Source organism: Mastomys coucha, unplaced genomic scaffold, assembly GCF_008632895.1.
Source record: "Mastomys coucha isolate ucsf_1 unplaced genomic scaffold, UCSF_Mcou_1 pScaffold13, whole genome shotgun sequence".
NCBI lineage: Eukaryota > Metazoa > Chordata > Mammalia > Rodentia > Muridae > Mastomys > Mastomys coucha.
This window is the reverse complement of record NW_022196895.1, coordinates 18,708,682-18,730,900: the sequence shown is the minus strand read 5'-3', so window position 1 is coordinate 18,730,900 and position 22,219 is coordinate 18,708,682. Positions and strand designations below refer to the sequence as shown.

The following is a 22,219-nucleotide window of genomic DNA, read 5'->3' as shown; positions in this document are numbered from 1 at the left end:
CTTCTACAATCTCAACATTTTTTATGAACCATTACTTTGCATCCTGATTGACAAATCTTGGCTGTCTCCCATGTGTCCCAGGACCCAAAAATACTGCCATATGGCAGACTTTGTCTTTTGCACATATCTTGTATTATTGAGCCTAGAAATAGGTTGTAGGGTGATCTATGCAACCTTACTGTTCCTTTGGACCATTCTTTGTCCCTGTTCATTGGATGCCCCAGTATTGTGTTTTGTGTCATTAGAGCAAATGTAGGGGTGGGACTCACTCTGGGGGGAGCTTTACTCAGGGATCAGTCCATGTCCAAGCTGATGAACCAGTAAGTTTACTGTAATTCATTACAAGAACACAGATGACTCAAAGGCAGTTAGATCATGGAGCAATCCCTTCCCAGTCACTCATTTTCCTCTTATTAAGTGGCTGCCAGACTCTTAGAGAGGGGGCACATTATCAGCCTCCTCTATCTCCTGTTACTATGCTTGAGCTGGTGAGCAATGTTCATGGTTTATCACAGCTGTTCTACTTCAAGGTACCCTTGCCTTTGCCCAATCCAGGTAAGGTAAGTATGCTAGTTACAGACTTCTGTCCCTAGCTGTACTTTGTACTTTCTGTCCAACTCTTGGGTTACCCTCTATTTCTGGAAAACTTTAGCTCTTACTTGGTAGGCTTTATCAATACTATTTCTATCGTATTTTTCAGATTCAATGTTCATAAAGATCACTCTTGAATTCCATAACCAGGGCCTCTGTAAGTTTTTACATCTTTATTCAAATTAAAAACAGTAATCTTTGCTCTAGGTAAAGCCATCCATCAAGTGTACTAGCAACATCTAGCTTAACCACTGTGGAAACCATAAATCTCCCTTCCATACATTCTCCATTCCTTCATTCTTAGGTTGCATCATCAGTCACATTTAGCAAGACCCAACAGCCATTGAATCTACCTGTGGTCCACAATGTTAACTCTTGGAAAAACCACAGTATGGTTGCTGTTCTATTATACCCAACATTGATAAATGTAGGAGTATGGCCTTAATATTTTCAGATGCATAAACAGACTTAATTATTATTTTCCTTAGGTCTGTGAGCATGTTTCTCCTATCCAAACTGTGGCTACTAAACTGACATCCTTTTCATAGAAAATGCTGAAACAGGAAGAGCTAACTTCTTTAGATCCTTTCTGTACATGTTTACATTGCCACCTCCCCTTCTACTGGAAGAGCTTGAGTTTCCTGCTGACTGCTTTCCATCATGCCTGTGCCCTGAACTAAGCCAGCCTTCTCCCCGGCCTGGATGTCATTCACTTATCTTATTAAGAACATGGCAGTACAACATTCTTCCCATGGGATCTGGTTATCCTCCACTGGAATGCTCCTACCAGTAAACAAATAATGAGTCCAATAATTGGTCTTCATTAAGAAAAACAATTGTGTTGATTATACCCCACTCCCAAGCATTTCCCACTTATTTTTCTCCACCTCCAAAATTCTTAAATCCTTGAAACTGTCTGTACTCCTCTCTGATTTCTTTTCTCTAGCCTTCATATGCCCATCACATGCAAGCTATGCTTGAACACCTCGAAGCTTTCTCCATCATGTTCATCAAAAAGGCATAAACCCAGTAGACGTTGACTTCCCCATTGTTCCCACCTCTCTCTCCCCTTCTCCTTTTACATCTCCCCCCATCTTGGGACAAGGTTTCTAAAGTGGACTGGCATCAAACATCCTGTGCAGCTAAGGATGACAATGCACCCGATCTTGTATGAGTCCGGAACTAAGCAGGGTTAGAGTGGTTAGTTCTTAAAATGGGAGAAAGTATTTTCACTCTTGATTAGCTTAACTGAGGTGTGAGAATCCACCGAAATCTATGGCTTGCGCTACTAGAGTCTCAGACTGAATAAAAGCAGAAAGCAAGCCAAATCTCATCTGCTTCCTGAAATATTAACAGTTGAATATTAACAGTTGAAAATATTAAAATCATGCTCTACCCTTTACCTTTACTCTACATTTGTCAGCAGCTCTGTAGTGTCATCCCACAAATGAATCCAGAAACTAGTCATGGCCATCCCATCCACGGCTTTTCTTTCCCTGTCAGCACTGTCCCCTTCCTACTAGATCATGGCAAAGCTTTCTAACTTGCCTCTCTGGTTTTTGTACTTGTATCTCACTTTCTTTATACTTGGGAATCTTAGTAGAATCCCATAGAGTCCATTGTCTTTCTACCTGAAAACCATGTAATGGTTTAGTATCTCATTTAAAATAATATCTGGATACCTCAGGATACTAAGTAATATGCCCTTGTGACTTTGTGTCTTACTAAAACTTCCCTTTTGTATCCATCTCTTGCTAGTTCTGTAATTTTCCCAGTACTCGGCTACCTCTAGGCCTTTATAATTGTTGTTCCCTCTACACAGACCTCTCAACCCTAATCCCTGTTCCCTCACCTCATGAAAGAGGTTATCTACTCTCCAGTAGAAACTTGTTTATTTCACTTCTTCATATCAGCTGTCATCAATGGGTAAGCAACAACCATTACATATTTCTTGCCTGTCAAATTACTCAATTTTCACTAGAAAGTTTTTTTTCTACCCATTGTTAAAACCTAAGTAATAAAAGAAAGAAAAGTTATATTTTTGTAGAACATGATTTTAATATTTTCAACTGTTAATATTCAACAAACAGAATAATTATTTTAAGATATATTTCATTGTTATATCTCCCTTTTCATTTCTGATTTTAGAAATTTGGATACTGTCTCTGTGCCCTCTGGTTAGTCCAGCTAATGGTTTATCTATCTTGTTAATTTTTTCAAAAAACCAGCTCCTGATTTTGTTGATTCTTTGTATAGTTCTTTTTGTTTCTATTTGGTTTATTTCAGCCCTGCCTTTGATTATTTCCTGCCATCTACTCCTCTTGGATGTATTTGCTTCTTTTTGTTTTAGAGCTTTCAGGTGTGCTGTCAAGTTGCTAGTGTAAGCTCTCTTCAGTTTCTTTTTGGAGGCACTTAGAGCTATGAGTTTTCCTCTTATCACTGCTTTCATTGTGTCCCATAAGTTTTGGTATGATTTGTCTTCATTTTCATTAAATTCTAAAAAGCCTTTAATTTCTTTCTTTATTTCTTCCTTGACCATTGAGTTTAGCTTCCATGTTTATGTGTATTCTCCACCGTTTTTGTTAGTATTTAAGACCAGCCTTAGTCCATGATGATCTGATAGGATGGATAGAATTATTTTAATCTTCTTGTATCTGTTGAGGTCTGTTTTGTGACCAATTACATTGTCAGTTTTTGAGAAGGTATCATGAGGTGCTAAGAAGAAGGTATATTCTTTTGCTTTAGGATGAAATGTTCTGTAAATATCTGTTAGATACATTTGGTTCATAACTTGTGTTAGTTTCACTGTGTCTCTGTTTAGTTTATGTTTCCATGATGGGTTATTGAAGTCTATCACTATTATTGTGTGGGGTGGGATGTGTGCTTTGAGCTTCAGTAAAGTTTCTTTTATGAATGTGGGTGTCCTTGCATTTGGAGCACAGATGATCAGAATTGCTGTTTCTTGTTGATGAGAAAAGTATTTGCAGTATTTGGCTCATGGAAGATGAGAGCATATTGTTGAGACAGAGAGAGAGCGAGAGAGAGAGACAGAGACAGAGACAGACAGAGAGACAAACAGAGAGACAGACAGAGATAGAGATAGAGAGAATACTGACTTCTCACTCACACAGTCAGCATAACACCAAGACTGACCCAGGTGGACTCTCCTCCAATGTGTACAAAGACAAGAGGAGGCCCTACTAGCCAGTCCATTTAGAATGCCTGAGCTCTGTCTCTCTGCCCAGCCAAAATACTACCCTGATGGCAGAAGGAGTGTTCAAAGGGGAGAGGAGCATGGACACTAAGTCAAAAGCAACATAGTGAACGTGTATGAAACACTGCAGCCATTCTAGTAAGGACAGAATCTGTTTCAAATGTTTCCAATGTTCACAAGCTTGTTTACAGTTCAACTACGAATGAAGTAGCATTTGGTTTCTGGGGCCATGAAGAGTACCTAAACAGTTAAAGGGCTGTTCACTGTGCTAGGAGCTGAATGGATGACTCGGGATTATTACTGAAATGCTATACTTCTACAAGGTTTGTTTGCTTAAAGATAATTTACTAATTCCTATGAGTCCACAGATGAGAATTTAATGTGATAGTCTTCCTCCCCAGGAATGATCTGTGGCCATTTGTGGGACCAGAGTGTTGGCTGAGGTCCAGCACATTAGCTTCTGTGAAATGAAAATCCATCTAACTTTGTCTTGATTCTTTGAGGAATAGCAACACTAACCTTAACTTACAAATACAAAGAAACAACAAAACTAGAGCCATTAGGCATAAGACAACGCTGATCTTAGTCCATCATAGAAACAAAAGTAGAAATAGCACCCAGGAACCCTCTCTTACTATATGGGAGTGATATACAGATCCTGGTAACACCCAAGAAAGTTATTCAGGAAAAGGACTGTTTAAAATAAACAAAAGGGGAAAGAATGTCATAGTTTTCTTGGGTGCTAAGCTTTTAAAACAAAAGTCAATAATTGACAAAAATGTAGCAGAAAATTGCATCTCTAATGGTGGAGTAGGCCAAGTAGTGACTTAACATTTAAATGATATCACTTTTGAAAGAGCAAAGGTGTGTATGCTGGAGTCAGGTACACTCACCCCTGTTCTCCTCTCCATTGGCACTGGCCTCGGCCATCTCAGCTCCATCCAGGTCTGGGTCACAGACTAGATCCAATGTTCCATCCACTGGGCATGATGACTCCTCTTTCTGTAGGATTTTGAAAACAACAGCAACAACAAAATGATTTACAAATGTATTAACAACTGAACTCAACTGAATAATGTTTTCAGAATCCTGAGGTATCATTAGAGTATCATTATATGTGTGAAAGAATTATAGTACCAACTGACTTTTAATGGAAAAATTAGTCCTTAGGATAAAAGAAGGGAAAAATAGAACATTGAAAAAGCACCATCACTATGCTAAATGCTTCTAAGTAAACTTCTAAAATCTATGCCCAGGAATGGAGGGACGACTCAGCAGTTAAGAGCATTGCCTCCTCTTCCAGACATCCTGGTTCCATTTCCAGCACCCACACAACTCACGGCTGTCCATAACTGTAGTCCTATGGGATCGAACAACCTCTTCTGTTGTACATGCATGCAGATAAAACACCCATATACATGAAATAAACACATACATAAATATGAAAGAAACCTAGACACAAGATTTCCTCTTGATATATACAATTTTCACTTTTCAATCCTATGTTCCTTCTGATAAAGATCAATGGATAAAAATCTCAGAATTTTGACCAATAAATGAAACACCCAGTAAGCTATCAAAAACAAATGGAAAAATACAAATAATTTTAATGTTCGTGTGTTGTTTTTTTTATAACACACAATGTAAGAAGAATAGGAGGAATTACTAGTTAAGAAAGAATTACTTTGCCAGATGTAACTCTTGGCATTAAGAACAAATTTCTCAAAGGAAATTAATGAACTTTAAAAACAACCCATCTTTTATTAAATCAATAACTTGTTTTTAACTTAGCCAATCTAGTAGAACACACTAAACCCAATTATTATAGTAGATTATAATTAATTATTCTGGTAGATCATATTCTTAATTATTTTGGCAAAAGCTGCTGTCCTGAGGAATTTTCTATTTCATGTGTCACTTCCCATTCTCAAGAACAATGAGGAATTCACTAAATAATTAAGAAGCATTCATCCAAAGCTTCTTCTAATATTTATCTCCATACCTCATAGCTTAAATTTTTATTTTCTATAAGTATATGTTATACACACACACATTCATTATTGGTAAAACCAAACCAAACCAAACAAAACCCCTGACTTTCTCCAGCTTATCATTTGCTACCACACTGAACACCTGATTTAAATCACTGTAATTTCCTACATGTGTGAAGTGTACAGACCTGACTACAGTAGGTCAAGACGTGTCTGGTAACCTTGCTCACCTCACACTCCAGCTGATATGCCGAGACTTTCCTCCCTGTAAGTCTCAGAGAATGGAGAGGTTCTGCGGAAGCCACAGCTCTATCCATTCCCCCATGTTATAAAGTAAACTCTGAGGTTTTCCTTAAAGAAATCTGTCACGATTTATTACTCATACAAAACCCTTGCTATGGCATCTGAAAACCTTCTGGGCACTGAGGTCATTCATAAAAATCCAACTGTATTTACCTTCATATATTTCAAAATCTGTGTGACACACGGTATGCCAAACAACCCAACTTACTTTGAGAGCATAAAGGCCCGACTTTCCAGGGATTTTGAAGAATGTTCCATCCCCTATTCGAGTGTTAGTGTGAAGCATGGCATTCAGACAGGCTAAGGGAGAGGTTCCACTGGAAAAAAGAAAAGCAAAACATGAGCCCAGCTGAGACACAACTTATTAAGCAAAAGCATTCTCTCAGTCAAAAAAAGAAACCCTCTTTACATGCCTTCTTAAAATATCTTCCCACCCTTGAAACATCTACATTACAATGACGGGCCAGTCCAGTTTCCCCAAAGTTAATCAGATTCATCTGTTTTACAGGCTTCAGGCAAAATGTCTCCTAAACACAAACTTTGTTTTTATTCACAAGGCAACCAACATTGTACTTTAAAGAAACCAAGTCTCAAACTTTTATGTTGTACTATTTTGTAAAATAGTGCAATGAAGCCTCGGTTGTAAAAATATTTCAGATAACATAGTGGTTGCACTTGAACGATCAAAAAAAAAAAAAAATCAAGGCCTGTACCTTTTCAGAGACTGAAAAATAACAAAAGAATAATAAGAAACCAGGGGAGAACTGATTTGAAATTATAAGTATTTAGGCTGCTTCTAGTATCAAATTGCTCCCATGGCATAGGAAGAATTTGTATCTATGTTTGTATCTCTCCTACAGTTTCTACAATGTCATATATGTGTGTTTGAGCACTTTGTCTAAATAAAAATGACTTCTGTACTAAAGATGTGATGAAACAAATTGTTACAGCAATATTTAAAACAAAACAATGTAACATTTATGATTGAAAATATTAAGAAACACAGGAACAAACATTTGTGGATTATATTCAATTCCTTACAGAGGTATTGATAAAGGGCACTTTGTATGTATTGCAATTTGCCTGCAAGTTAATACCTTTGCAAGCTGTAAGTGAAAGATATAAACACTGCTTTGGCTTAATGTCTACGTGCACATAGACTATATGACTATGTACATTTTATTTCCCACTATGCCAAAGGATTAGTATTTGGTCAAATTAGTGTTGATTAGAACTGCCCTACTCTACTCCACAAGCCCCTTAAGACTTACAAGAGTTTAACCTCAAATATGTTGAAACAAAGGAGCCTTTAAAATACGAATTTTCAAATTTTGAACTATTAGGTTAAACTAAAATTGTATGCTACTAACTTTTTCTAAAAGCCAAGATGATTAAATCTCTTATTTACTATGAAAGCTTGCTGGTAAAAATAAAAAACCCAAAATTGCTGAATTGCAGGAACACACTATTGCAAGTCAGCATGGAAATGCATTGTGTCCTGAAGGTTTGGAAGCATTATAATAATGTGAGTCTTTCTTTATTATTTTAGGAAGCAGATTTTCTGTGCCAACATATAAATACAATTCCATTGGGTTTGACAGGAAACAAGAGTGCTAATATAAATTTGGTCAGAGAACAATGTGGCTATAACAGTTGACTCACGTGGGAACAGTACTATGGCCTTATGTAATGTCTCTCCTCATGAAGATACTACAAGCTCACTGGCCTCATTTCATTATTTTCCCTGATGAAAGATGTTTGCTCATATGTAAGTGGGCCCAGCCATAGCTATAAAGACAAAATAGATTCATCTCCCTAGAACTATCTCTCTACAAATGAATTCCAGATAAATAATGCAACACGTTATACTGAACACTGCAAAATATGTAATTTTTATATTCTGCTCTCCAGACAAAAAGCACAGAAAAAATTGATGCTGGGAATGAATATGCCAGATTTCAGGAGTTTTAAATTAGTAAAACTGTCAGAAATTCAGGCTTTCTGCAGGGACATGACAAGATGTTAACATGACAAGTCACATAGAATGTAATCCATAAAAATTACACACTGTAGATCCTTAAAACCATAACTTAATAGAATTGTCTAGCTAACATCAAACTCCACAAAAGCCTTCCTGCTCTTCATATGACATTACTAATATACACAATTCCAAGTGTGTAGATTTAGAACATTTAAGAGGAATGTAGATTTAAAGGCAACTGAGAATACAGAACAAATATAACACCCCTGCACTTTACATTTTCTAAGGTAAACATGATTGCAGATGATAAATTGGCTATTTAGTAACAGCTTCATGCTATGGCTAATGTCAGCTTCATCTCATACAGACAATAAGCTCTAATGAACAGAGTAAATTAATAAGTTATATTGTTTACTAACTTAATAAGCTCAAGATTTACCACAGAAAAAAATTTAAATATATAATTCACAATTGTAAGATAATAACACTATAAAGGTTTCAACAACTGTTTTAATTTCCTCAAATATTTCCCAAAAGAAACAAAAAATGGTTTGATTTAAAATTATATTCACATTCTTGATGAATTAAAATATTCTTGCAACTCAAGTCAATCTGATTAGTCATCCCTATTTAAAGTTTTAATTGCATTTCTATATAAAATATTATCTATATATCATTATTTTGATCTATCTCATTTAGAAACAATAAAATGTCTTCATTTACAGATACCAATGTTTCTTAAAGGGAAGCAATAAATCCAATGTAATATATTCAATGGAAAAATAAACCTTTAAAGTATTCTAGCCTACATCTTTATTTGTGGCTATTAATCTTAATTCAATATTCTAGATAACTCAGCCTGTTTTTCTTGAAAACTATGTGTCATCTCACTTCACTGTTATACAAAAGAAATAAATGAAAGCCTTATTTGTACAAATTTATTATTTTATATTCATAAAACATAGAGCATCACACACACACACAACTATGACTATGAAGGAGCTTGAAACACATCTGCACCCCCAGATGTTTCCAAACAGTTGAGACAAACATTAATCCTGACCATCAGAGTTGAACACATGAGCTCCAAAACAGAACATATATGCCAGCAGAATCAGAAAGCATCAATATTTTAACAAAATAGCTCAGAGAGGTCAGGAGCTACTTACTTTCTAACAGGATGGGTCGGAGAACCGGTGACATCCAATTATGAAAGGGAAACAAATGGACAAAGAAGAAAATAAAATTAGTTTTATCATACAAAGAACAATTTACTTCACCATGTCAATAAGTAAGACAATGTTCAAGAGTGGGACTAAAGTCTTGGATTTGGACTCCTGGGGAAGGTTGGGAAGAAAAATAGAAACATTAGGCTATAGGGTGACTGTGACTCCTTTGCTAATATTTCTAAGATGTTTTCACTTTACTGACAATGTGCATCTATTTCCATATGGAAAATATAAGAAGAAATAAATAAGCATGGTTTTTGTTCCCTGCTTCTGCCTTACAGGGCCTGTAACTGGGCCGTTTCCTATACACCTGCCAGAGTAGACCTACTCAACTTGCTAGCTTTTCCCCCTGGACTAAAGGCTCGTGGAACCCTTCTGGTTTGTTTCATTTCCCACAACCCCTGAAGCAGAACAGGGGTGGAATTTGGAGGGAGGGAGCAGGCATAATTTAAACTGTCTAGACATCAAAGAACCCCCAGAGACACTTTGCAGAGCTCCGGTGCTATGTGAAATACAGAAAAACCGTTTCCTTCTATCATCAAATTGCTGATGGAACACATAAAATTTACTAACAGTGAATTCTGAGTGCTAAGGATGGACAGCTTGTCTATATAAGTAATGTTAAAAAACAAGGAAGGGTGCTGGGAAATGTGATTGAAAGAATATTCCCAGATTTGACAGGGGTCCACTCCTTCACACATAAAAATAGTATTTTAGAAGACTATTTAAGTCACACAATTCTTAAAATATGTTATTACATTAATGTGGATTTTGATAAAAATGATAGAATCTGCTTCTGGTAAATGTTTTTAAATTTCCTTTTACAAATATGTGACTACGAAAAATCAATGCTATGCAACATAAGTCTAAAAACTCAAGAAGTTCAATAAGTAATTATGTAGCACTCTTATTAGAGAATGCTAAGTGCTATTAATATAAATAATAATATGCTCACTCTCCTTTCAGAATGAAATGAATAATAACTTCTTACAAATATTTCCACTGTAAGGTTTGAGAAAATATCTTCATTTTATAAAGAACATTTTTAAGAATAAATGATGCACTATCTGTTGATTCATGTTATAGTTTAAATATAGATAGGGGTTCTTTTGGCTTACTTGGTGAGAACTAAAACTGTTTATGCTCAGAACATGTACAGTTACTCTATGTTATATTTTACAAATCATATTCTTGAAATATTTAAAAATGAATAATGAATCTTTGATTATTTTGGCTGTTTGTCTGCTTACTAGGCATAGGCCAGGCAATGGGAAAAAACTCATCCTATTGCCAGTGAAGGAGTTGCCTTGTAGGCACACTGACTAACACAGCGCGTGTTGGCGATACATCAGTAACATAGATGATTGAAAATACCCTAGAAAATCAAGAACACACTAACTTGCAGCTGTAAAATATTACCGTCAGTAAAAACTGAAATACTTTGAAAACTAGATACCTGTGGATACATTATGTGACTAATCTATGCATGTAAAATATCCAGGGCAATGACAGATGAATAACCCACCACAGAAGGTGCATTTCACAGGACTGCAATAACCCTGACATTTGGATTTTGAGAATAGAATCTACATGATTTGTGCAAGAAAGTCTCCAGGGAGCTCAGTGGAGTCTGAGAGGTGGGGAATAACAAGACTGGAATTCAAAAAAAAAGAAAGAAAAAAGTATAAAATAAATAGGAACCAAAGCGAGATGGCTCAAAGGAAGACATGTTGTAAATTTATATGGGAACATATCTACATCGTGATTTTTCAGTGTAAGACATCAAGCCCAGAGCTCTGTGCATGTTAGGCACTGAGTTCCATTTCCAGCTCTTCCATGACTTTCAGTATTCCTTATATCTCTAAGGAAAAGTAACAAGTGCAGTGTTAATGCTCGTTCATCAAGTAGAGCCACCAAGGCAAGAGATAATTATCAAATAGCATCATTTAGTTGTGTTCCAACTTAATGCATATATTTTAAGAAGACACTTCAGATTTAAAATTTAACACACAGCTCTGATTGTCTGTTGGCTTATATGGAGACAAGTCTTCTTAAAGTATTTGTTATTCTTAGTACCGAAGGCTGGAATTTTCTCCACTTTATAAAGCCTCCATGTTACTGGCTGATGGACTGCAGAAATCCATAGGGACACTTACTACTCTGTCATCATGGAATGCAAACTCTTCTGTAGAAGGATAATCGTTTACTGATTATTTTAACTTAGTATTTATATGGACAGCAAGAAATCATCTAAATTCATTCTAAATATAAAAGAGGATAGAATCTGTTATATAAATTTCAAAGGCTCTGCCTAACGTAAGGCAAGGCTGTTCCTACCAATTACAGACATTTTGGGGGGTATATTCCACAAGGGCAAATTGATACTGACAATGTCACATACAACTGTTACACACTGCCATGCCACCTGGCATAAAAAGCAGTCAAACATAGCAAGTAAGACTCCAGAGAGAGTCAGCCGAGGCACAACTGAGGTTGGGCTATTTGCTAAATATTTAACCGGAATATTATGATCTATCAAATATGAAATGAAAATAGTAAAAGTTACTATATCATAAGTACTACTCTGAGATTGAGCTAAAGCATAGATAGATTTGGGGACTATGTTGGTAAATTGTAAGTATTCAAGGGCTATCTAAGCTATTTATTACATAGCCTACCATTACTACTAAAAGTGAGCAACTGTTTAATGTTTAAATAGTATCAACTGGGAAGAAATTGACATTTCAGGGCTCATGTCAAAACTTGGCTAGGTAAAGTTTTATTTAAATTCAATTTTATTTTACCTCATAGTAAAAATTAAGGTAATACACAGACACATGGGGAACTTGGTGAATAGCTTGTTAAACATAATATAGAAAATAAATGAGGAGAAAGATAGCAATGGATATCTATTATTATGACCACCATAGCATCTATAGTATGTCTAGGCCTTTGCAATTATTTTCCATTTTCCTTACAGCCACCATAGAGTGTCAACACAATTCTCAGCTTTACAGCTGTGACTGAGGCCTGGACACTAAGAAAGATATCAAATAATAGCTAAGTACGAAACCAAATTCTGACTTCATTCCCAGGCCCATGCTCTCTGAACCATCTGGTGCTCAAACCACAGAATGGCCCCTTCCCTAGAATATTAAAAGGAGAAGGGAAAGACACAAACAAAAGCCAGATACTGTAGATGCTAAGTTAGCTGAGCCTGTCTCCACTTAACACTGCATATGACAACCATTTCCTAAGGGTTGATTTCAGATGTTATAATGAGCTGGCCTGTAGGAGGTAATGGCTGCTTGTCTTCCTTAGGTAATGCTAGTCATGAAAATTAAGGAAGAAAGGGCTTTGGGAAAACAGAGTGGAGAATCCAGACCCATAATTGAGATGCCTCTGTAGAACTAGATCATTAAAGAAAAAAAATTCTATTCACTGAACAAACATTTATGCAAACCCTATATAAGTCAAGCTAATCCTCAAATAAATTTACACTCTGACAGTGCTTTGCACATAATAGAAATGTATGCTGAGCTGAGATGAATTTTCTGAGTACATATGAAAGGACAGAGGACTCAAGAGAGGCAGCCTTAAGGCATGTTTCAAAGAAGAGGAAAATCATTTGGAATTTAAATACTGCCTTTAGTGTATTCCAAAGGGATGACTGCCCTTAATCCAAAAGCACCTACAGTCAACCCATGGATACTTTGTACTATTTCCCAGCCACGATAGGCCAAAGGACATCCCAAATACAAATTTCCAAAACTTGTTCTACAAAAAATAAAATATTGAATACACATACCAGTGGGCAGACAATAAACCCAGCATGATAGATTGGTGTCATAGTAAACTGTAAGCACATACTGTGTTCAATCCATAGTTCTCATCCTTTCAGACCATGACAAATGGCTAACACAACTGCCCCATGGCCGTCTATGATATACTAAGCCATGCTCCAAAAATACTGCAAAAATGGTGTTAGAGAACACAACTTTCTATGTTCTCCCCTCCAAATTAACCAAATAAATCAACAATATATCAAAATTACAAAAATTACTTTTTACCTTTGTTTCCTACCCATATAATAAAAGAATACTCAAAACACAACCATGAGGGATGTGTTCTATTTGGGGATGACAAAACATGAGACAATTCTATCTATATTTACATGATTGGAATCACTAGGAAAAGTACCTAGGAATATTCACTAAGAGAAACATTTAGTTTTATTGCCAAAATGCTAAGATTATTTTTTTAAAAGCATGTAAAACATCTATTTTTAAAGATGTGGTTTCTTTTTTTTTAAGTTTATGTGTATGACCCCAATGGAGGAGTTAGGGAAGGAGTGAAGGAGATGAAGGGGTTTGCAACTTATAAGAAAAACAGCAATATCAACCAACCAGGATCCCTAGAGCTCCCAGGGGCTAAACCACAACCAAGGAGGAGTGACCCATGGCTCCAGCTGCATATGTAGCGGAGCATGGTCTTATCTGGCATCAATGTGAGGAGAGACTCTTGGTCCTGTGAAGATTTGATGCCCCAGTGTAGGAGAATGCCAAGGAAGTGAGGTGGGAGTGGGTGGGTGGGTAGGGGAGCACCCTCACAGAAGCGGGGGGGGAATGTGATAGGAGGATTGTGGAGGGGCAACCGGGAAAGGTGATAACATTTGAAATGCAAATAAATAAAATAATCAATAAAAAAACAACTATGCATATGCATTGCATGTGTAGTTAGTGACTGTGGAGACAGGAGGACAATGTCAGATCCATTAGTTCTAAACTTTGGGATAGTTGTAAATCTCCACGTGTGTGGTGGGAACCATATCTGTGTCCTCTGCAAGGGCAATAAGTGCTATTAACCACTAAGCCATCCTTCTATCCCTAACCACTGAACCATCTCTCCAACCCTAACCTCTTAGCTATCCTTACACTCTCTAGCCAATGAGCCATCTTTCCATTCCCTAAGACATCTATTTTATCACAAAACATGATGCAATGTGATGATTTCTCCATGTACAGATTCTAAAAATCAAAAGATAGACATAGCCAAAAACTTTAGGGAGCACTGAAAACTGTACCTATTCAAAACCGAGAATGGCATGTTTTCAGAATTACCTTGAGAGAAGATACACTGGACAAGGGAAACCCCTTCCTCCTGATTCCTGTTGGTTCCTTCTCACCACCCCTAGCTAAAGCATGGGATTAATCCATTCCTTTCCCCTGTAGGAAGCCTTACTAAAGCTCATCTTACATTCATATTCTTTACTTTCACACATTCTAATCACTCTGTCCCTCACTCACAAGAGGAGCATTCCATTCTCTCTCAATGTCCTCCCTGATTTCAGTACCTCCTATTTCAATTTGTCCTACACGCTTGGCCAAGCAAATTTTCTCCTGCTACAGCCATAGTAATCAGGGACTGATTTTGCTAATTGAAGACTTTCCCTTCCCTTCTGGAGGAAATACCAATTGAGTACAAAATACAATTGAGTCTCATATGATGTACTTGATTGACATCTATCTCCACTTCATCTGCTCCACCTCTCCAACTGCTCAGCTACACTCAGGAGGTTGCCCTGCTTCTATGGCTCTCAATACTCCGCTTTGGTCCATGAGAAGCCATTTGTTGGGAATCCTCTTACCAACGATGCTTAATTTTTGCATTCAAAATACAAATTCTAAAGGAGTGTCAAACCACTACATAGTGATAAATTTGTGCGCCAAGGAACTCCCCCTTCCTTTGAGACCGTCTCAAGGCTTTCCTTCTTTCTCATGCTTTGTCTTTCAAAGCTGTTTACACAGCTTACCTTCACAGGCTCACCACTTCCAACCAGTTTCAAAACCTCATATGAAGACTAAAAGAAAGGGCTCTTATGCACACAGTCAAAACCTCATATGAAGCCTAAAAGAAAGGGCTCTTAGGCACACAAATGTAAGATATCTACTCTAGTCTGCTTGTTATCTAGAAGGTTAGCTCATTCCTCCTTCATAATGTGATTCCAGCATAGCAATCAATGAAAACAGTCTTGATTTCCCCACCAGGAATGATAGCTGGACGAAACCACCTCTGTGGTCATAGTGATTGGGAATTTTGCATACTTTTTGCAACATTAATATAGAAATATAGAGGCAACATAAGTAAATTTCAGTTGGAATATTAGCAGTGAAAACACACACACACACACACAAACCAAAAACAAACAAAAAAAACCAAATAACTCATGTAATGCTTAGCCTCCTCAGAGCCCGCTGAGATAAAGCTAGCCAGAACAAAGTGAAACCAATCCTGGAATTAGAGAAGGGTAGAAAATGAATTTCCCAGAATCCCCTGCATCAAATATTGAAGATTAACCACGGGATGACTAAGATAAATAAAGCAAAATTGGCCTGCTTACATCTTTACCTGCATAATAGAAAGCCTGAGACAAAATAACTTCACCCCATCTATGACTTCCTTATCTGTCACATAAAAGAGCACAGGTGTAGGGTCTTTTAAATTTTTTATCACATTTACTTTTAACTTCTTCTGCATAGTTCTATGTGTATAAATGTATGCCATTAAACAAGTGTGGAAGTCAGGGGATGATTGTTCAGAGCGAATTTTCTCTTTCTGCCATGGTAGTCCTGGGAACTGAACTCAGGTAATGAGGATTGGTTGGAAGTGTCCTTACCCACTGAGCCGTCTTATTGCCCCAACCACTGCTTTAAGGATCTCCTAATACATTTATAGCTATGGTTTTAAATCACCCTATAAGTGTTACATTGCTAGCTTTTCAAACTGTATTCCAACTGGCTACTTGGCTGTATGTTTCTGGCGTGTCAGTGTTCTTTGTTAGCAAAAGCGCTAATGGCTTCTCCTGTCTATCATGATCTTCCTGCCCACTACAGGCATTACAGCTTAAGCTGATCTGACAGTGCTAGTTTCTGGCCAGTCTGACACTATGTTGCTGCTGCTGGCAGTCTGACTCTATTAACGATTCTCTATGCTCCTCACACATTCAGGAATTGCTGATAACATTTCACAATTTACGGAGAAGAACAAATTTGGAAGCTTGGTGATTCCAAAAATTGGCTGAGGCTATCCAGACATGGAGATTGTGAAATATTCTTCTGAGAATATAAGCTAATGTAACCTGACTTGGAAAAACATTTGGCAATATCTAGTGAAAAGAAGCTATCTACATGTTCTGTAGATCAACAATCCTATATTTTTGTATAAGCTCTAGGAAAAAAAAATCTTATTTTTACTGAGAGGAGCTACAGGATAAAAATTATAAATGATCTAAATGTTTAGTACAAATAGCTATGAATGTAGTTAAATATTTATATAGGTAATCACAGCAAAATATGGAGTCTACAGTATAATAATACTTAGCAAATCTTTGATATCGGTTGCCTCTGAGGAGAAAAGAAATTCAAAGGGAAGTCAGCTGTTTCTATTGGAATTTCTTTAATGAATCAGAAGCAAGCATGAAAATACATCCACATGTGAAATACAAGTCAGTTTTTTCTTTAGTATAGAAATATCTATTTATTTTCAATTTTTTCAAAATAGAAAAAGTCTGATTTTTATTGCTAGTTGTTCACAATTTTTTCTAAAATTATATCATATATTCTCCCTTGATTTTATTTTTAATGTTTTTTATACAAGGAAATAGGTATTTATTGCCATGGAAGTATATAGGTACTTTATTAGAAACAATTAAAAGTCCTCTCAATACTTCCTCAACTCCCAAAATAAATTCCACACATCGAACCAGGAGGAGTGAGCACAACATCTTTTTACTGAAATCCATACAATCAATCAGTACTATGGAACAGGCATCTCTTCTAGTTATTGCCTTATAACAGGCTAGTCTTTTTGATGTGGCTTGGAGATTTTCCAATAGAAATGTCTTATTTGAGGTGTTTAATAAGTAATAGAATCTTAGATGGTTTTTAAAACATCTTATTATGTAGATACACTGTGTAAAATTTTAAGTGTTTACCACAGAACACAGAACAGTAAAAAATATAGAATACTTAGTTTGCATTGTCATCTTAACCATTCACATAGTGAAAAAGAGATTCGTATACACTGATGATTATTGTATAGCTATCTTTCAGAAACACATTTCAAAAGTTGAGTTTTTTTATTTAAAGTGTCCATTTAAAATTTTGGAAGCTACCTTCTAACAAAAATAACTAATCAATGATGGCTAATGTGAATCTTTAAGCCTATGCTAACCTAGTAAAGGCTGGGAATGAGAGGTTGCTTCTAATAGATGGAAAAGCTTGAAGGAGAAGCAAATGGACAGGCTAGAATACCTGTGATGCACTGTGATGTCCTGCTTGGAACTTAGCCAACTACCAGGGGCTCATGAAGACATGGCATAATCTTTTGATTTTGTTTTATTTTGTTTTTTCAAGGCAGTTTTTTTTTCTGTATATCTCTGGTTGTCCTGAAACTTACTTTGTATACCGGGGTGTCTTGAACTCAGAGATCTATCTGCTTCTGCCTTCTAAGTGCTGGGATAAAAGATATGATCCACCGTGCCCAACTAGAATGATATAATCTTTTAAAAATCATGGAAAACAGTCTCCTCTGCTGCAGAAGTGTACCTGAGAGGATTTCAGCATGAAGACAGATTTCAACTTAGATAAACCTAGAAGAAGATAGATCACTGAGGAACCCATACTATTGGAATGCAGTAGAGATGGCAAAGAATTTCACCACCACTAGCATGGTAGAAGTGTGTTAGGGCAGAGATGTGGAGGACAACTCAAAGCGCTTGTGGGCAGAGAGGGCATCTAGCTCCATGCTAAAGTACACACCTAGCAAGGGTGAGGCCCTGAGTTCTATCTTCAGCAAAATGTAAATGCAAAGGGCACCGACAAGATAAATGTCAGGGGTGAGATTTAGGATGGTTTCCAGTACTGTAGGTAAACTGCAGTATTATTAATTAAGGTGGACAACACAGAAGAGGAAGTTTTGAAGCAATGGAGAATTTACTTCTGGACTTTAAGGACAGGCAAACAAAATTCATATATACATATAAGAGTTGATGTTAGGATTGCAGATTAACACTTGGACATCGACATACAGAAGACAAGATGGGGACACTTAAGGCATCTCAGATAGAGGAAAAAGGAGAAAAATTATTCACTTGTATTAATTATATTCCAAATTTCAAGAAACAAATTTAAAATGTTCCTGACATCAAAGAAAGTGGAAAATGATATAAATATTTCATTAAATATTATTAAATATACCTAATAAAGTACATGATCATTTTAGAAGCCAGAATAAGTCTCATTTTGCCAGTACAAATAACCTATGCATAGGAAGTAATGGAGAAGATCTTGCCAGTAAGATATTAATATAATTTTGGTTTCTAAATAATAAGAGCATGTAGCTAAACATTTGCCAATGGATAAAAGAGAAAAATCACTCCAGACTACAACACCTCAAATATTTTAAACTTTGCATTTTACAAACTTTCTTCTAGACTATTTTTGCTTTCTCCCATTTTAAAGTTATACTTCACCTAAGTACTGCACAAGAATATTTCACTTTTAAAACACACTTTCTGATACTTCTTTAATAAAAGCATCATAAATTAAATGTTAAAATGTTGATTGGTTAAATATCCTATCTGCTTGTTTCTTGTTCTTCAACCTTTCTATACATTAGAATTTCAGGGGAATTTTCAAATGCCAACTTAAGGACTCTATATCTACTAAACAATGACAACAACAAAATACCAGTTAGGCCAAGAATTTGTGTTCTCTCTGATCTTTCTAAATGACCTTTGCACACAGTTAAGTGTCCCACTGATGATACCTGTGAACATCTAAATGTATACACCACTGAAATAAGTGATTATTGGAATCTCTCAATCTTCATTTTTTTGTTATAACTAATCTGATGTTCTTAAAATATATTTGTAGGTATGAAATAATTGACTCATAAGGATATGAATTATATAAAGATCCTTCTGTGAAAAGTACCAAGAAGTTTTAAAAAGAATTGTTTTGTTACACCTTTACCAATAACAAACGGATGGCTAGAAGTACCATTTGAAGATAAAAGTGCATGGATAGAATAATCAATTAGATTAAATAATGAATTAACTAATTAAACACCTAAATAAACAAAAAATAGCTAACAATGGCTTTATCTTATTTTTATTAGTAGTAGTGATACCAATGGCAACCCACATACCCATTCACTCCTTTGTTTAATAATACATTAGCACACCTTTGTGCATGTGTCTGGGCCATGAAGTTCCATGGTCATTATGCTCTTCCTTATTATCTTAATAATTTCTTCCAATACATTTAACATATCACTAAAATGCCTTCCTAATGATTAAATTGCCATTTGTTGCAATTCTTCATACACTACTGCATGGGAAGCCTCGGGATGTCTGTCCTTCCATTTATGCTTCACAGCCATTAAAGGTTATTCCCCTATCAAGGACATATCTTATAGTTCTTATAATTCCTTACCAGGAGTATGACTGCCTGGCATCTCAGTTTCCTACCATATCTGTATCTTTGCCAACATCAAACACACTAGTACAATAGTTCAATAAGAATAAACTATTTGCCATGGCTCCCATGCTCTGAGAGAAAGAGAGGTGCTCCCCTGTCCATTTCTTCCCATCTGTTCCCTCCTTGCATTCTCTCTCTGGCTGTCCTCATTGAAAATTCCTTCATCAGCAGAATGTCAGGAGAACTCAGCTCAGAATTTTGCTGGCTATGAGAAAATTTTTACCTTTAAATGTTTGATAAAGGAAACAGCTAAAAATAATTAGAACAGCCATTGCTGTTTAAGATTGGTGTTCATAAAGATGATTTAAGTTAGCTTTTTTCTTTTTATGACAAATTATTTTCAAGATACTTTGTTTACTTATCTAATTTTTATTAGACATATTTAATAAACATACCTTAATAAAATGCTTGATAAAATTTAAGTGCCATAGCATTATGCTGGTATAAAATACATCTGTAAAATTTGAACAGAAATATATAATAAACTATTTTACAAAAGTCCTAATTTCAGGGTAAGGTTTCTTATGAAAATTACCTTCTGAAAAGGATGTATTAATACATAGACATGTGAATTCAAGTGTTCCTTCCCTTCCCCAAACTTAGTATGTAACACATAAACACAGCAACTAAGTTCAGATCTAAATAAGGTACAGTTCACATGATTCTTGTTTTAAGTCCAACATCATGGAAAAGGGATGCAGAAGAGACAGAAGTTGCCTGTCAGGATTTTGAGAATGTTTAGGCATGGCACAAACCAAAAGGAATAGTCTTAATTCAGAGGTGGAGAATGGGTGCCCAGTGAGAGTATGGAGAAGAATTAAAAATACTTAAAGAGAATAGAAAGTAATTGCATCGTGTGTGCCTGTGTGTGGATGTATGTGTAATTGTGTATATGTAGTTATGTGTGTGTATATATGTGCAGTTGTGCATGGATATGTGTGTGTGTGAGTGTATGTGTAATTGTGTGGGTACAGTTATACACACACACACACACACACACACACACACACACACACAAACTGCTGCTTTACAATAATATCTTCCTTAGGACAATATGTATTTTGATAACTTCATGAAGAGAAATGCAGTTTGGATAAAACAAACTTTTGAATACTAAATTTGACAGCAATACCATTGCAACTATGTTCGCAAAGACTTTCCCAAGAGGATAACTCACTGCAGCCAGGATGAGGGAGAGAATGGGTAGAAAGCAAGAGAATGACAGGCTGAGGTGAGAGTGCAAGAAAAACCACTGCACACCTGCAGTTCCACTTCAGTGACCACTGGCAACTCATTTAATAGCTGTGAATGTTCTAGATTACTACCTCCCTATGCAAATGTAAGAGAAATGTTCTTATCTGCCTTGAACCTGTAATCTTCCTAAACACCAGAACTTGGGATGTCGTGGCTCCTGGCTATTTGTCAGACATTAAGTATGGAAAGATCCACTGTACTCACTGAACGTGAATTAATATTCCGGAGGCTTCACACTGTCAATTACTTAAGCTTTCAGGAAATAGTTCCTTCATGCACTTGCCACCCACTTCCATGAAATCAATATTTCACTCCAGCTAAGTCAGGTTATCTCAAGGTGCTGCGTCCATCTCTAAACACCACTTCATAGGTTGACAAGATACTGTGGATGCTGAGCAGATCTTAGTTGAAAGAGCTTTTTGGATGAATCAATTGTATCCTCAGGTGCCAGTAGGGCAAGCAGCACCAGCACATTGTGAGTGGCTGACTATAACAACTTAAATACCCTCCATGTACCTTCCTATTGCCAAGAGCTACCCAGCCACATTAAAACAGAAACTACCTGGAGGGCTCCAATCTTCATGGAAATGAAAAGAACCATCATAACAAGTGCAAGCAGAACATCCAAAATCTCTACACTTTGTTCCACATAGCTCTACATGGGGAAAAATGTGCAGATATATATTTTAAAATATATTCTATTATAAACTGTAAACACCTGTTGTTTGCCTGCAAGCACTGCATTTGCCTGAATAATGACTTTACACATTGATTATTAGTTTCCTAGGATACAACATAAGGTATCATTACTTCATTTTCAATACACATACAGTTAAACAAGTGGCAGAGCAAAGCCATAAAATCCAAATTCTAAACCTGTTCCTCTCAAAGGGGAAACATTTGCTGACCGTAAAATGGTTCCTTTTGTCAGGGCTTGCCAAAGGGGAGTTTTAAGCAAGCTCTGGAAGTTTTCAAAATAAACAGTAAGCTAGTACTTTCCTGTGTCTCCCATTTCCTCCTTGGTTTGTTCTTGCCTCCTAATAGGCATGTTTTTCTCCTCCCCCCTCCCCCCGGGATCTGGACTTGAAATCTAACATTAGCTTGTAGCCTATTGT

The 22,219-nt window shown here is 36.4% G+C and overlaps 1 protein-coding gene across 7 annotated transcripts in view; it reads right to left on the bottom strand.

The window, feature by feature from the left end:
* Asxl3 (ASXL transcriptional regulator 3) overlaps window positions 1-22,219 on the bottom strand; it is a 173,996-nt gene that overhangs the window by 103,235 nt on the left and 48,542 nt on the right. For all 7 annotated transcript variants that reach the window (XM_031365075.1, XM_031365076.1, XM_031365080.1 and 4 more), the window contains 2 exons: window positions 6,308-6,416; window positions 4,699-4,807 (listed from right to left, as the gene is read on the bottom strand). In XM_031365075.1, coding sequence (XP_031220935.1) covers window positions 4,699-4,807; window positions 6,308-6,416 — 218 coding nt within the window. The remainder of the gene's footprint in view (window positions 1-4,698; window positions 4,808-6,307; window positions 6,417-22,219) is intronic.